Genomic DNA, 15152 nt, shown 5'->3' with positions numbered 1-15152 from the left:
ATTTTTTAAACATTTTCTAAGTACAAACGATCTGTCGGCTCCAAACTTGCCCCGTATTACTTGTTGTCTAACGTCCGTCTTACCGAAATGTGTCGTTCAACATTTTGACGTCCATTGATATCGTTCGGGGTTTCTTTTTTCCACTTATTGTCATCATACTTGTTCAAATAGTTTCAATGTTGTTTAACTACTTATTCACAAAACGCATTTCTCATCGATTTTGTTAATTTCATTTACTTCCAAAGCCGCTTAGGATTTATTTCGTGGTCTTTACAAAATTGTATCAGTTACTGCTGCGCCGCCTTAAACGCTGACAACGTCATTTTATTACCAGTTAACTTTTCAACTTGTCACAAAACGCGCTATAAAATATTTAAAAGTTTTGTTATAGCCAAAACATTTTCTGAGTAAATAACAGAATTATTATCAAATATCAGTGTATGTTTTATTTGAATTTTTTCATTCGAAAAGTACTTTTCCTCCCAATTTTCAATTCATTATGTTGATTTTAACTTTTTGTTTTTGACATTGCGCCGCATGTCGAATTTCTGATCTAACATGCTTTCATTTCACTAATTTAATCTCAAACAATGTTCGATTTTAAAACATTATTTGAATGCAAATTTCTTGAACCCTTTGTGGCACAAATTTCGTCTTCCTTTGTCTTCGATTAACTGAATAACGCCACTTGTCTACGCTATTTTGGGACAACCCTCGTATATGATACTCCTCGACAAGTTTGTGTATGGGTTATAAAACATCACGGTATGATGTGTTTGCGTTAGAGATGGTGTTTGCTGGTGACTTTTTTCGTGAAGTTTCGACATGTTGGATTTTTATAAGATCCGTCATTAACTTTATGTGACAATTATAATTTATATAAAAGTTTTACCAATTGCTGTCCGTTTGTTTGGTTCTAAAAAACGTTATTTGGAAAATCTGTTCAGTAGATTTGATCGAAAGGCAGGTTAGTCATGGCCCTTTCCAAAATTTTACAGCAATTTTTGGGGGAAGGGACGAAATTAATTGTCTATGGCTTTAAAAATTCTGAATTTATAAGGATGTTAATGACAACTTTTCCTCCTCGCAATTAGATTCAAATACTCTTTCTCAAGAGAGATAACTCTCACCAGTGTTCATGGCAAGTCTTATATCAGACATCGATTTCTGATTTGCTGAAGTTGGTGTGCATTTGCATCATTATATTAAATATTAGTACTAGTAAGAAAAGAAATTAATACAGCAGAATCTTTTTTTTTTTTGCATGTGTATCTGTATTAAAGTGTCGTGTATATGTTTTATTTGAAAAATATTAACTTTGAAATGCATAGCTTTATAAGCAGTTCTGCAACTACTTGATAGCGTGTCATTTTCATTAGACATGACATAAAACTATTTTTACTACTTGAGTGCTGATCTAGAGGGTTGGTAATACTGAAACGGAGTTATTTTTCCAAGAACCATCAATTTGTCGTAATGTAATACTAGATGAGACATACAGATGTGTCGGCGGAGGTATTGTTAGGTAATCTAGAGACGCTCTTTTTTTGCAAACAACCGAAACTAAAAGAATACCGGTATCCTGTCTTTTATCACTGTTTTGTAAATTGGTGATTCGACAATAGATATGAGATTCTTTACATTTTTTACAACGCGTTATGTAAAAGCATGTCTCTTATGGGAATCTCTTTCAATCCGATTTATATATAAAACTTTCAATATCCATTATCAGTATCAATTTTTAAAGAAAGATTTCATTCTTTACATATTTCAGTTTAGATATGTATGATTAGTTTTACGAAAACTATGCGTGATTAGTTAAATATCCCCATTGTATAGGACAGGGAACAAATGTGGAATATCCGTGCAATAAGCCGAAATTCAACACTCTGCAAATTAAAGTACACCATTTGTTCACTCTGTCACATACTAGGGTCATATAAGTTCAGGAAAGTGCCGTACAAGAATTAACGTTTGTGCTGCAGCCAAGCAGAAATGCAGAAGGTAACAAGAAAATTTCTTTACAACCAGTTCTCATTTCAACGGTGAATTCAAACGAGAAATAGTTAGATTCTTGGGTTTTATCAACGGGGCCACCCCTGATAGCTGCAGAACTGTAGCTCTCCGGGAAAAAAAATATTGACAGACCGGTCTGTCAATATTTTTTCCCCGGAGAGCAACAGTTCTGCAGCTAACCCCTGATAGTCAAATGATAAAGTTACACACATTGAATGTTATAATTTTGGCAATCGGGTTTCATTTCTTTCTCCTTAAGTTGATTAACCCAAAAAGTCAGGTTGCCGAGACCCTTCATTTTACAAGTCAGAGCAGAATGATCTTGGGGAACCTTACTATATAACCCGATGGCTTTTCTAAAAAAAAAAAAAAAAAAAAAAAAAAAAAAAAATCCCACACGGACACATTAAAGAATGGAGACTCTATAAATAAAGAATTTTGAAGGAGGACAATTGCAAGATTTTGAAAGGAGAATTCTAAAATTATCCATGATTGTTAATTTCGATATTGCATGTTAAAACCCAAATTTAATAAAAATTAGATTTGTATGGCTGCCCTTATTATATAATATTAATCATCACCTGATACTTTTATCCACAAAAGAAGAGAATACTGAGGTAAAAAGAACCCTATTACAATCATAGGCGCTCCCCAGCTGATTTTGTAAACGACAAACGATGTCTACTTATTCATGTCTACCCTCTATACTACAAGATTTTATAGTATAGAGGGTAGACGCATGTATCATATAAATATAGACATCATTTGTAATGACATTCACAAAACTAGCTGGGGAGCGCATATGATTACAATAATAGGAGTTTCAAATTTGGTAAAAGACGCGGAAATCTCTCTCTCTCTCTCCTCTCTCTCTCTCTCTCCTGTGCTGATTTCTCACCATATTCTGTTGAATAAACGATATATATACGGACCACTTCCTGATATTTAACGGTTGTCTGGTCTAAAGACGAAATCGTCACATCGACTCTGACAGTATATATAAAGCATGGGAAGTACATTTCCGATATTTAAAGTCTTCGTCTGCGTTTAATTTTCCTCTACTGCGACAGAATTTGGACTTTAAGTAATGACCGTATGATAATTAATGAAATTTAAAATTATGCCTAATAGACAACACTTTCTAGAAATCAACGCTTTGGAAGACGTAAAAAAATGAATAATTTATAACATACTTGTGACAATAGATTTTCGTCATTGATTTGGTGAGGAGAGTGACACACGTGCGCATTCCATTATATTCACATTGCGAGACCATCTATTATATTAATTGATTTTATAGTATTGATCTCTTCACATATTTCCACCTGAATGCAACCCCATTTCAAGGACGCCATTGCCTCTTGTACTAAACTGTAACGAAGTACATTATTTCAACCACAAAAAAGTGTCATCTGCGGTGTGTATATATTCAAAGTTGAGACGATTAGCAATGGTAGCTTTCTTAAGCAGTCGCTCAACCGTGAATTGTCGACCCAACTTACGCCTGTTTAAAAAGCAAATATTGTAAAGAGCAGAACCGAGGAGTGTGGAAGAGGCCGGTTTTTCAGACTGCAGAAATGTAACTTCCTAGTTCGTTTCCAAGTTTCGGATTGTTTAAGGATCACACAATGGATGGAACATTTGGCCACCGTCGGCTTCTCTGTGGCCTCTTGGCCCTGCCAGGTAATTATTAATGTCTTCACTCTTTCTTTCACTCTTAATTCTCTCATTCTTTAATTTTTTTTTACCCCTATCGACACCTATACGCTGCACCGTTTCTTTTACAACCTTTGACCCCACCAAAATAACTTTACAGATGGGAAATAATTCCCCTTTTCACCCAATTTGATGATGTTCTTGTTTGAAAATACGTTTTTCAAATAACGGCAACATGTCGAAATGAAGCAAAGGGTGGGGTCAATTGCAAATACCTATTTATAAAACAGGACTGGGTGGTTCCCTTCTCCAAGAAGTTTATTTTTGGAAAGTTTTGACATGTCTGGTAATTGTCTGTAAACTGATACTATGCTTGACATGCAAGGATGATCTTGGAGTATTACATCTTGCACGATATTTGGTAATCAGTTTTTCTGTCAGAATGTATTCCCACTGTGTGTTTATTTTGGAGGCGGTTACGAAGACTGTTTGTATAGACCATATTTCAATAATATGTAAATGAAGGGTTGAATGCTTGATTGCAAGACTGATCAAACACAAACACGGACATTTAATAAGACCAAGGGGTCAGACCAAGGAAACAGGTACGATGACTACAGATCAAGGTGCAAAGAGGCAGAGGGTGGGATTAGGATCTTTAAAGATTAAAAGGCATTACGACCAAATTCCTTCTGTTAATGTCGTAATACACAGTTTATCCTCCTTTCTTAAACACACACACACACACACAATGGGCTTTGCAAAGGCAGAGCACAGTGGGTTTCTTTAAGCTGAGTTACGTAACAGGGACTTACAGGTTCTTCTGGGCAATCTGACTCGTGAGGACCAAAGGTTAAAACACTTCTTCTCCTTTCCATATATGATGGCCAATACTTAGTGTATCCACACTTATATCGTTATACCAAGCATTTCAGTTGACCCTTTATCGATGTCTGTCTGACGAAAGGACCTAAGGGCATAACCCACGTGGACAAAAATATTTACGACATCATTTGGACATTGTCGATTTCAACTGTCGTCTGCTTTTCGAAATGATCTATTGCACTTTGAAGCAGCATGAGGACATAAGCTTTGTTTCTGTCTTCTATAATCATAACGAGTTTCAAGAATGCCTTTCTATCAGAAAAAATGTGTTAATTGCCAAAAAACCCAAACAAAATGAGGTGTGGAACCGCCATAATAAAGGCAAATTAATGACCGGAAAATCGGTCTTTTATCCGGACACTTTAAAGCATCCATTATCTGGGGAAACACGTAATGTTGTCGTAAAGTGCGGTATTGAATGCCATGGAAAATAGCCTTTGGGACCCCACTAACCAAATATTTTCACAGACAATGAAATTGTCGGCCTATAGTAGCATGTGTCTATAAGCTGGCCATTCGTTGCAACTGCTTGGAATAAAAATTGAGTATAAAATTAATTTGCATGGTATGTTTCCTAAAGCGATTATTGTGCAGTCAAGTAATAAATTTATACAAAAACCAAGAAGAAAAGTTCAGTTCAATAGTTGGGTTTTTTTCGCTGCACATTCCTAATTATAAGTGCAAAACGAATTGTATGCCAGATCTATATTTACATGTATTTGAAATGTGGAATGTTAGGAGGGGAAAAGGCGTCCATTTATAATTAATACGATTGTTGTTTTTAGTTATGCATGACTTGCATCCTTATAAGCATATAAACGAGGTTAGAACAACATGAAGTTTATAATCCTTTAATATAAATGACTGACAATTCTGTTTTTGTCTTTGAAGTCAACAAGTGTATATACTGTTTTTAACACCGTAGGCCTAGATCAACCAGAACGGTCTTAAATATTTAAGCACAGAGGAGAATTAATAAACATTTCGTAGGTCTAGTATTACGATCATTATAACGGGCATTATCGTAATGATCAGAGATAACGAGAAGGTCTTTGTAAAACCGGTTTTAAACGATACACAATTTATTTGTTTTCTTAAGATTAATTCTCTTTGTATGGCGCGTTGTTTGATTATTGATTTATTCATACAATAACCAGAAAAATAAAGAAATAAAACCCCGTATGTTTATTAAATAAAAGGATAAAAATCAACAAGGAAGACTTACGGTTTTATGGATATATTTGTTATCTGTTCAATACGGTGTGACATTGAAATGCATAGTTATTTTTGTGTGTGACAGAATTAACATTATGAAGATAGAGATCAAAATGAAAAAAGTAATGTACAATGTGAAATGTATTGGCTGCAAACATGAAATTATCCACACTCATGATCATTTTGAGATAGGGTGAATGAAAAGTTATATGAGAGAGAGAGAGAGAGAGAGAGAGAGAGAGAGAGAGAGAGAGAGAGAGAGAGAGAGATATCTTTTATGGTCAGGTACTTCAGCGATGCATACTTAGATATTAATAAAGAAGAGATTAAGCGGGGGCCGTATAAAGCTTCAAGATTGTAACCAAGCGTGTAAAGCTCATACAGAGGTTTCTTTGTTACTTAATAGCATAGTATGCTGGAATGATATGCCTGCCTAGAAAAGAAATTCTATATTATTCTATAACTGGTCAAGGTTGTCAAATGCATCGAGGTGCGATTCTGAGAAATTGGATGCTCGTATTTCTTATCAAATAAGCATTCTATAGAAATTTCTTCGAATGCATGCATTTTTTTCTTTTTCCCTGAATGTAAAAGCTGTGCAGGTATATTTACTCGATGTTCACCAATGGCTCTTTGATTAAAAAAATGTCGATATTTTTATAGAAGGTGGGTGTATAAACCTCAAAAGCTATATAACAGTCCATTGTGCATACAAAGCTGCAAATATTGAACTGAAAATTAACTACATTACGAGAATCACAACAAAAGAATTTTCATCGTCATGACCATACGTTTTAAAATTAAACACTACATCATCCATATTTGACAAAAATGTTCCAATTTTTGTTAAATGATAGATTGTTTGAACAACTTTTATCTGACTAATTTATCTGGCAACAATTAGCTGATTGGCCTTAGCTGGTCCCCATTAATCATCTACCACACTGACTGTAGATTAAAAATACTTAAGAATTATTTAAAGTCCACACCCCCCCCCCCCCCCCGGCTTTTTTAGAAGCTGACATTGTTCTTAAATGCATTAGAAAATGCATTTTGAACGAACTGCACCCCACCCCCTCCACCATTTTTTGGGGACTGTGCAAAACGTAATAGGAAAACTAGACAATCATACTGATAAACATCTTTAAGGCAAGAGGTTATAACTTTACTGTATATTGTTCACTGACAGATTTAACTCAAAGAGAACTGCGAAGAAAAGCCGTGAATCTTTTTTGTCGTCATTATGCGGAATTTCTCAAGCAAGGAAGTGCATATTACATGAAAGTGAAAGCAGTCTAATTTGTCAAGTGCAAAAAGCCAGCAGCCTTCTAGAAATTGTTTTGAAATTGTTAAATACATGTATAGGCATTTAAATCGTGTGTGAATTAGCACACCCTCTGCTCACAAACCTGTACCATGTAAATGCGTTTATCATATTGAGTTTAGAGTACATATGAAGATACTCAATATAATTTTTTTTTTATTTTGGTCTAAGCACTTTCTACATGAATATCAATTTTCCATAAGCATGAAACTGATCAAATAGATGGACATGTATAAATGTTTTCAGGCGTACCATTACCTGTATTCTACATTTATACACTACTGGTATATATTATAAATGAAGATTTTTGCGATAGGAAAATGGACAAAAACGATAAATCAAGGAGCAACATCACTATTACTTGATGACCCTTGACCGTCTGCCTTTTCTTTTTGACAGGTGTGTCTGCTCTGGATGTTGGCGTGGACGGCATCATTGGGTCAACCATTGCAGCAGGCTTTATGCTGGTGGCTATTGTTATTGTGTCCGCCATACTGTGTTACAAGTAGGTTTATCAATGACTCAGACAGAAGCTTCAAATTGGATCATCAAAAATTGAATAATGTGACCCTCGTTGATAACTTACATGCTCCAGCATTCATTTTTTTTTTTTGCCCGTTGATACTTGTAACGAGCGAAATCCAAAATTTATTATGCCCTTAAAATTTTTATATGGTTTCTTCTCAACCTTGCTGCTCAATCTCGAGTGTACGTGTATATTAGTGACATTGTATTATCCTGTTGTCCCATAGGAACACAAAATTTGTAAATAACCCAATTAATTGAATCGAAGACACTTGTTGGACAACTCACAAAACAAGTTATACTCTGTCCCGAGTGTTTGCTTCCACAACTTTTTGCTTGATATTTCAATAATAGTAAATACCTTTGTGCTCAAACTACGTTCATCCACTAATATGAAAAATTTCCAGATTATCTGTTTTGAAACGCCCCCTCTACCGCTTCAGGTTTCAATACACATCCCAAAATTGAAAGTCTACGGAGATTTTGCATTGCATCAGCCATTAATAAGCCCGGATGATAACGTTAAAAAATTGCGCGATGTATTCCGAGTGTATTCCGAATGGAGAAAAGATGTAAACATTTCCCATTATAAATCTCCGTAAGAAAATTGTTTTCGTTCCAGTGAAATTTTATGAGTGAAAAGGGGTAATTGTTCAATGAAAATATCTTGGATATATTCCTTTTCATCAATTTCAATTGTATTTCTTCCACAGGTATGTGTATTTTTATTAAAAATCATCAAAAATTGATGGAAGCAATAACTTGGGACAGACTATAGTACTATATACAGATGACGAAAACCTATTGAACAAAAATATGTTCCAATACAATGTTTAATTCAATATTAAGTTGTTATTTTTTAAAAGGATATAGAATACTTTGATAAATCTAACAGGTGTAATTCTCTGTGCACGTGTTTAATTCATATTTCTCAATGGGGTTGTGGTTGAGGGAAAATTTAATGCTTCCTTTATGTAAATATCTACCATGTATATATAAGTGCTTTATAAGCCTGCTTCTCTGTCGATCTTTTGACAGGTAACTTGAATATTCCATTTATTATTCTGATATATTATATTATATTATTCTGATCTGTGTGAAATTTTCAGCAGAAGTCAAAATAGGTTGTACAAGTGAAATAATTAAAATACCTTAATGGATATAAGAGAAAACTGTGCATAGACGATCATTTTGCAATATTATTTTTACAATAAAAGCAAAAATCATCCCTTTGTTCAATACAATTTATATTTAAAAAAAAACATGCATAGATGCAAAAATAGGTAATTAAAAAAATATGGCCATACAACATATCTGATAAGATTAGATCTTGTACAAGCTGAAATTTGTGGTCAGTAACCCAAAAGCCAATAACATTGATTGTCCTTTTAATTTACGAGTTTTAACAGAAAGTTCATAAATGACGAAGTCGATTTTAAAGCATTTCCTCGTGTTTTTCGTCACAAAGATTGATTTTCTACAATCAAATATCTAATAATGACTGATTTTTTTTATGTCCTGTTTCACATTGGGCGTCATTTGCTGTATGCAACAGATTGAATTTGTGTTGAACTTCTGATGTTGGCAGACGACAAGAGGTCAAAAATCGACAAGACGGAAGTGAATGTTACATTATTTTATTAACGTCTGACTGTACAGCATGCCAATATCGTGTCACTTATTACTTGTAAAATAAAAATCAACTAAAGTTTATGTGCAAGATGTTTATCGTTGCACGAATGTTAAAATTTTTTTAACAAAATTCCATCTGTATAATTTTTAGATACTCGGCACCGAGAGAACCTCCAAAACCGCGGTACCGGAAACCATTGCCCAAACCAAAATATGATATGAACGGAAATGCGCCGAATGGCATTCCAATGCAGACAATGGTACCGAATGGAATTATGGGAACCCCTCATGGAACACAAAGGAGCACCCGCAGCAAACACATCGGTAGCCACCGAGGAGCTCCGGGTCCTCTGAGGTTTTCCGTGGCTCCTCCAGGTCTTTATAGATCCATGATGGCGCCTTACTTTATGCAGCCTCCATATCAGCAAATTATTTACATCGACGAATCAGACGATGACGAGAATTCGGTGCGCTCCACCATGCGAGAACACAAAAATAGATACAGGAGGTCCTATTTCTCTACCAGTAAAGACCCATCGTCCAAAATAGAGATAAAGTACGTATAATTAATTGTCATGGAATACCGAGCTGTTAATTTTGTCTTCTACCTTTAAGTTTACACTTTCAGGACAAGGCAGATGTCATAAAGATATAAGACGACAGGGCTGTTTTCCCTCTTTCGATTATCTTGCAATTCTCTTTTTTTTTGCCATCATAAAACCATATGGTATTTAGAGAAGATAAACATTTGATTTTTCACCCTTTGCTGTAAAAGTCTCAAATGCCATCATTTGCAGAAAACGGTCGAGAAGACCACATCCAAAACTTCGCGATTTCGTTCGATCAAACCCGCCAGGGTAAGATATTTTTGGTAGAGCCTCACGCAATGCCATACAAGTCCAGGTTTGCATGTTGTAGCGTGTGCTGTTCATGTTCAACTTCACTTCTCCTTGGCTACGTAGATGTCAGTTTTGTCTTTAAACTTGTGTGTCCTAGAACAAAACAAAAAAGAGAGAATAGAATTTACCATTATGTTCAGCAGTAGCATATTTTACAGAGAGGACGAAAAGGCGGACTTGGTCATCGAAGAAAACACTTCTCATTCGTCGAGTTCGATTTCTTCAAAATCTAGCAATTCTTCGGACCGGTATGGTTCATCATTTGCACAACCATAAAACAGCGCCAGCAATGGGCATATAATTTGTTCTACTGTAGCTATAGATTAGAAGTAGTTACGAACCTTGTGTTATAGGTGCATGTGCAGCTAGTTGCATGAGTCGATGACCCCCATATATGTTCGTGTACCCAATGTATACATGTATTTGCTTAAATATCCCTATAACAATTATAAATTTTTTCAGAGGAGGAAGAGAGCAAACGCACGATAGTTGTATATCTAGGACATCAAGTTCTAGCACCGCAAGCTCTGTGGCTTGGTCTGTTCGGTAAGAGGAGGGGCTTTAGTGACGTGGATCTAACGGCGCATGATGATTGGATGATTTGCATGCTGTCATTAATATTAAGATAATCAGTGATGTCGATAGTGGTTTCATTTTGTTGACTTACAATCTCTATGTTGTCTAGATTTACACGAAGAATGTAGTTCCACGGGGATGCATGATGGTTGAAATCTAGTCTTATAGATGAATTTTGCATAATTTCACTTCAGTTTTTAAAGCTCTGTATTTGGTAAATGTCTATCGAAGAGAGATATAAAAACAAATGGTTTTATTTAAAGAATCAGTAATATCAACTTTATCGACATCTTGAGCAACAAGTAAATCAAACTAACTCAGATGAGGTCGTATTGCACTTATATGTGCTAGCGATTTATGTATATACATGAGTTTTACTTTCCTTGCTAAACTATTAGTATTCCCCCAACAGAGATCATTCTAGGAAAGACAAATACAAACCTAGGATTTCAAACGGAGAAATCAAGAGAGACCCCGAACATCGCTCGAGGTCTAGCTCAAACGCTAGTTACCCCAGACCCCAGTGGTAAGACATGGCTGGTGCTGGGTTATAATGTCTGATGTTTGAGGAAGAGGCGGGGGAAATGTGTAGTGTGGTACCGGGAAATTGTTTTTTGTGTTGTGACTTTTGGAAATCGTATTGTTTTAAGACGGCTTTTCCTACTTTTAGAGGAACCGTCTATGTCTGTTATACATTTAATGAATGAAAAATCAGGGAATATGGCAAATTGTCCAATTAAATTCCACAATTCTGAAAGAAAATATAACAGTGCCAGTGTAAAAAGGTTATTTTCCACAGCCATGCCTTCGAAGTAGAAACACTGTCTGGTATTGCAATGAAGATTGTCTGTCTCAAGCTTATGAATTATGCAGGCTTCTCTTTCTTGCAGATTAAGGATGCTTTAAGTACTTTAACCTTTGTGTCGCTTGAAATATATTTAGTTCTTAATTGTTATGACTGAAAAAGTTTGAATTGTACTGGAAGTTTCATTTAAGATAAAATAACATCTGAAAATGTCAGTAAACATAATTTTAACGATCGGTTTTGAGTGTGCTTGTGCATTTGCAAGTATTGTTTTGAAGTGTGATTTTTTTTTTGGAGAATATTTCTTTACAAGGTTTTTACCATTTACACATTTATATAATGCACTATCTACTTATTTTTTGCAGGGAAGTAGAAAGTACAGAAGAGCAGGTAAAGTAATTCATTTATATGCATCGAAATATCCCCCCGATCCATTGTGAGTCCTTGAAATAAACCATGTTTACATAAGCCAAAGAAGACAATTTTGCAACCAAATATTCTCTTCTTTGCAGATAAAATTTTCTGACGAAGAAGCTGGAAAAAAGTCACCGAAGAGAAACCGGAGATCGAAATCTCCAGAAAAGCACAGTTCACCGAGACCAAGATCGCAATCTCCGGAGAACGCAGTACCTCTGAGGAAATCTACAAAACTTGACACGTCTACAAGGATGTCCAACACATCCAATGACGTCAGACAAATCGACGACATCTTCAGTGGTGTGCACGCGGAACCAACTGCAGGAGACATCATTTATAGAGAAGTTGATAATTCGCCCAAGCAGACGACACCGAGAAAATCCTTTCGGGAGGAAGAGAGAAAGGAAGTAGAGGAACCATCCACTAGTGAATACGCTATGGTTATTAAACCAAGTCAAAGAATACGTGAAAGCACTAGGTCATCAGAAGGCGATGAAAGTGCGATGTATGCTTCCGTCATCAAACCGACGACGTCCGTGGGTTACAATGGAGGCAGAGATAATCCTCTTCGACAGTCCATGTCTGATCAATTAGAGGACATCATTCAAAGCAGACATGACGGTAAACCAACAGAATTTGACAGGAGTTATAATGAGGAAGAAGATGACGAAACAGAAGTTAAAGAAATTCCACAATATCCTAGAAAAACTTACAGTCTTTCCCAATCAGAGAGGCGTGACATCTCTTCACAAAAGGACAGATTGGGCTTTTCACCTTTGTCGAAGACCACCAGGGATTACAGGGGCGAACAAGACGATTTCGCATTTGATCGTGATTATCCAAGAGAAGATCGACCAGTAACGCCACCAGTAGATATTCCAAGTGAACCAGTGTCTCCAAGGGAATCCTTCAACAGGCCTGACAGGTCCTCGGTGTACCCAAAGCGTCCGGAGACGCCTCCATTTGACGCAGTCGAGACGCCTCGTGTATCAACAACGGAGCGACCTCCGACGCCTCCATTTGACGCCGAAACAGACAGATCGACTAAGGAGAAAAAATCCCCTTTGTTTCCTCCGACAGAATCGAGAGGCCCACCAGATATGAAAACAGCATTTTCAAATCAGGTTCTACGCGAGTTGCAGCAGAGACATAGAGGAGCTTCGATAGATGCAGATGATGATGACGACGATGGGAGTAACTCGCGAGCCGTAAACTTCTCAGCAGCGCCACCGGAAATCATTCCGCGGTCAGAACCAAATAGTCCACGTACGTCTATGAATATTCCGCAAACTGGAGCACCTCCTCCCCCGCCACCACCACCCCCTCCCCCGCCTCCCCCTCCCCCAATGCACTAGCTAGAAATACTTAGAAGACACGGAATGAAAGACATTATAGTATGAATAATCATAAATTTATAATTAATTAAATTTTTACAAAGTACTATTTTTACGTGTTTCCCAAATGAAAAAATGTACATGTAGTATAGTTTTCATCATCTGCTTGACCATGACAAAACATTACCGTTATAGACGGGACTTGTGACGCTTAATATTGAAGTTTGAAAGTGCTTTCTAGTGCTTGAAATCTAGAAAAATAAAGCTCAACTATTGCAATACTGCATAGAATTAAAAAAAAATCATTTTGTAACTAAAGCGTGAGGTTGGATTAGTTACTTATTTGCTCAAATGTAATTTTAACTTCTTTAGTTCAAAGAATCGATAAGATTTGAAGTTTTCGTGTATTATTTAGTGAAGTGTAACCTATCAATTTAAAATATTTTGCATTTATATGTTTTTTTAGAAACATGTTTTATGTACAAGTGATTTTGGTTTTACTTGACAATAGTTTTACTTACATATTACTTTATATTTCGTTATGTATGATTTAGAGTGCAAACAGTCCACCAATAGGTGGCGCTGTATATACCCCAGTATAAGGTGCTAATCCGAGCATATTGTTGATTGTTCGAATACATATAGATACAAGAATAATTAGGCACAAATGAATGTATTAAATTTTTAAACATAGATATGTAATAATTCCATTTAAACATTTAATCAAAATGAGTTTGCTCCGTGTGTTTTCACTTACATGTTTGTATGTTCATTTTTAGCGCTGTAATTGCAAGATTGTGTGGGGAAAAAACTAATAATATATATTTTTATGTGTGATGAGAAGCGATTGCTATTTAGCTATTTTTTTTAATTATAGACTAATCCCTACAAAACAATAGTGTCCATATCATTTTCCTGTAATTATACTTACCTTCGGTGATTGTGAGAGGACGTCTGCTTAATTGAATTGTCTCCCTTGTTACATCCTTTGTGTTTCGTATTATTTGAGAATATTCATTATACCATTGTTTTATATATATACTTTTATATTTGTAATCATCACTGTGATTTAATATTAAAATATTTTAAATATGAAGTACATCTACACTTCTGTATTTTGTTTTTACGTGTATCGAGTACATGCTATATGTGGACAAAGTCTTGTGTTTGAAGAAAAATGAATGTGGAAGATAGCAGGCACGTAGCATCGTTTTTGAAAGTGGGGGGGCCAGACCCATCCAAAAAATCTTGACAAGCAAAAAAAAAAAAAAAGGGGGGGGGGGGAATTTAAAGTTTCCAAAAATCTTCAAAATCCTAATCCGTGTGTGGGGGGGGGGGGGGGGGGGGACTCAACTATACTTCCCCAAAAAAATTCTTCCCTGCCAAAATTTTTTTCCCTCCAAATCATGAAATTCCGAATCCGTGGGGGAGGGGGGGGGGGGGGGGGGGAAAGGGGGTTACTTCAATTACACTACTCATTTCCTTATTTTCATATCAATTTTTTACTAACTTCCAAAAAAGTGGGGGGGGGCAACTCCATTATAATTAATTTTTTTTAATGTAAATTTTAAAAAATTTGTTGCTGCGAGAAAAAGTGGGGGGGGGGGGGCAGGCCCCCCCTGCCCCCCCCCCCCCCGATGCTACGTGCCTGATGATAGTATATATATTTTCTTTAAAATTCTAAACAGGCATACAAACTCTTTCACTCTATATAGAAAAGGAAGGAATAGAAGTGCCTGTCTATTTCTATAAACCAAGAACGCCTCACATGTACATTCTTAAGTTTACTTACATACAAAAATGAAGAAAGAAACTTTTTTTTTTTTTTTATAAATTAAGCAAAACTTATCTTGAATTTGCAATAAAGA

The 15152-nt window shown here is 35.9% G+C and overlaps 1 protein-coding gene across 8 annotated transcripts; it reads left to right on the top strand.

The window, feature by feature from the left end:
* Window positions 1–3346: 3346 nt before the first annotated feature.
* Window positions 3347–14391, top strand: LOC117684642 (uncharacterized). Of its 8 annotated transcripts, none has more exons than XM_034457610.2 (7): window positions 3347–3699; window positions 7496–7601; window positions 9405–9809; window positions 10615–10698; window positions 11141–11254; window positions 11899–11923; window positions 12046–14391. In XM_034457610.2, exons 1-7 carry the CDS (start codon window positions 3645–3647, stop codon window positions 13303–13305), a joined length of 2049 nt encoding a protein of 682 aa, XP_034313501.2. In that variant the 5' UTR covers window positions 3347–3644; the 3' UTR covers window positions 13306–14391. The 8 variants fall into 8 exon arrangements, with proteins under 8 accessions (XP_034313501.2, XP_034313500.2, XP_034313502.2 ...); XM_034457609.2 differs by lacking the exon at window positions 10615–10698 and adding an exon at window positions 10311–10400; XM_034457611.2 differs by lacking the exon at window positions 10615–10698 and adding an exon at window positions 10051–10110 and having other exon boundaries at window positions 3348–3699.
* The last annotated feature ends 761 nt before the right edge of the window (window positions 14392–15152 follow it).

Source organism: Magallana gigas, chromosome 7 (assembly GCF_963853765.1).
Source record: "Magallana gigas chromosome 7, xbMagGiga1.1, whole genome shotgun sequence".
NCBI classification, from domain to species: domain Eukaryota; kingdom Metazoa; phylum Mollusca; class Bivalvia; order Ostreida; family Ostreidae; genus Magallana; species Magallana gigas.
The sequence above is the reverse complement of the archived record's forward strand: the minus strand, read 5'-3'. Positions and strand labels throughout refer to the sequence as shown.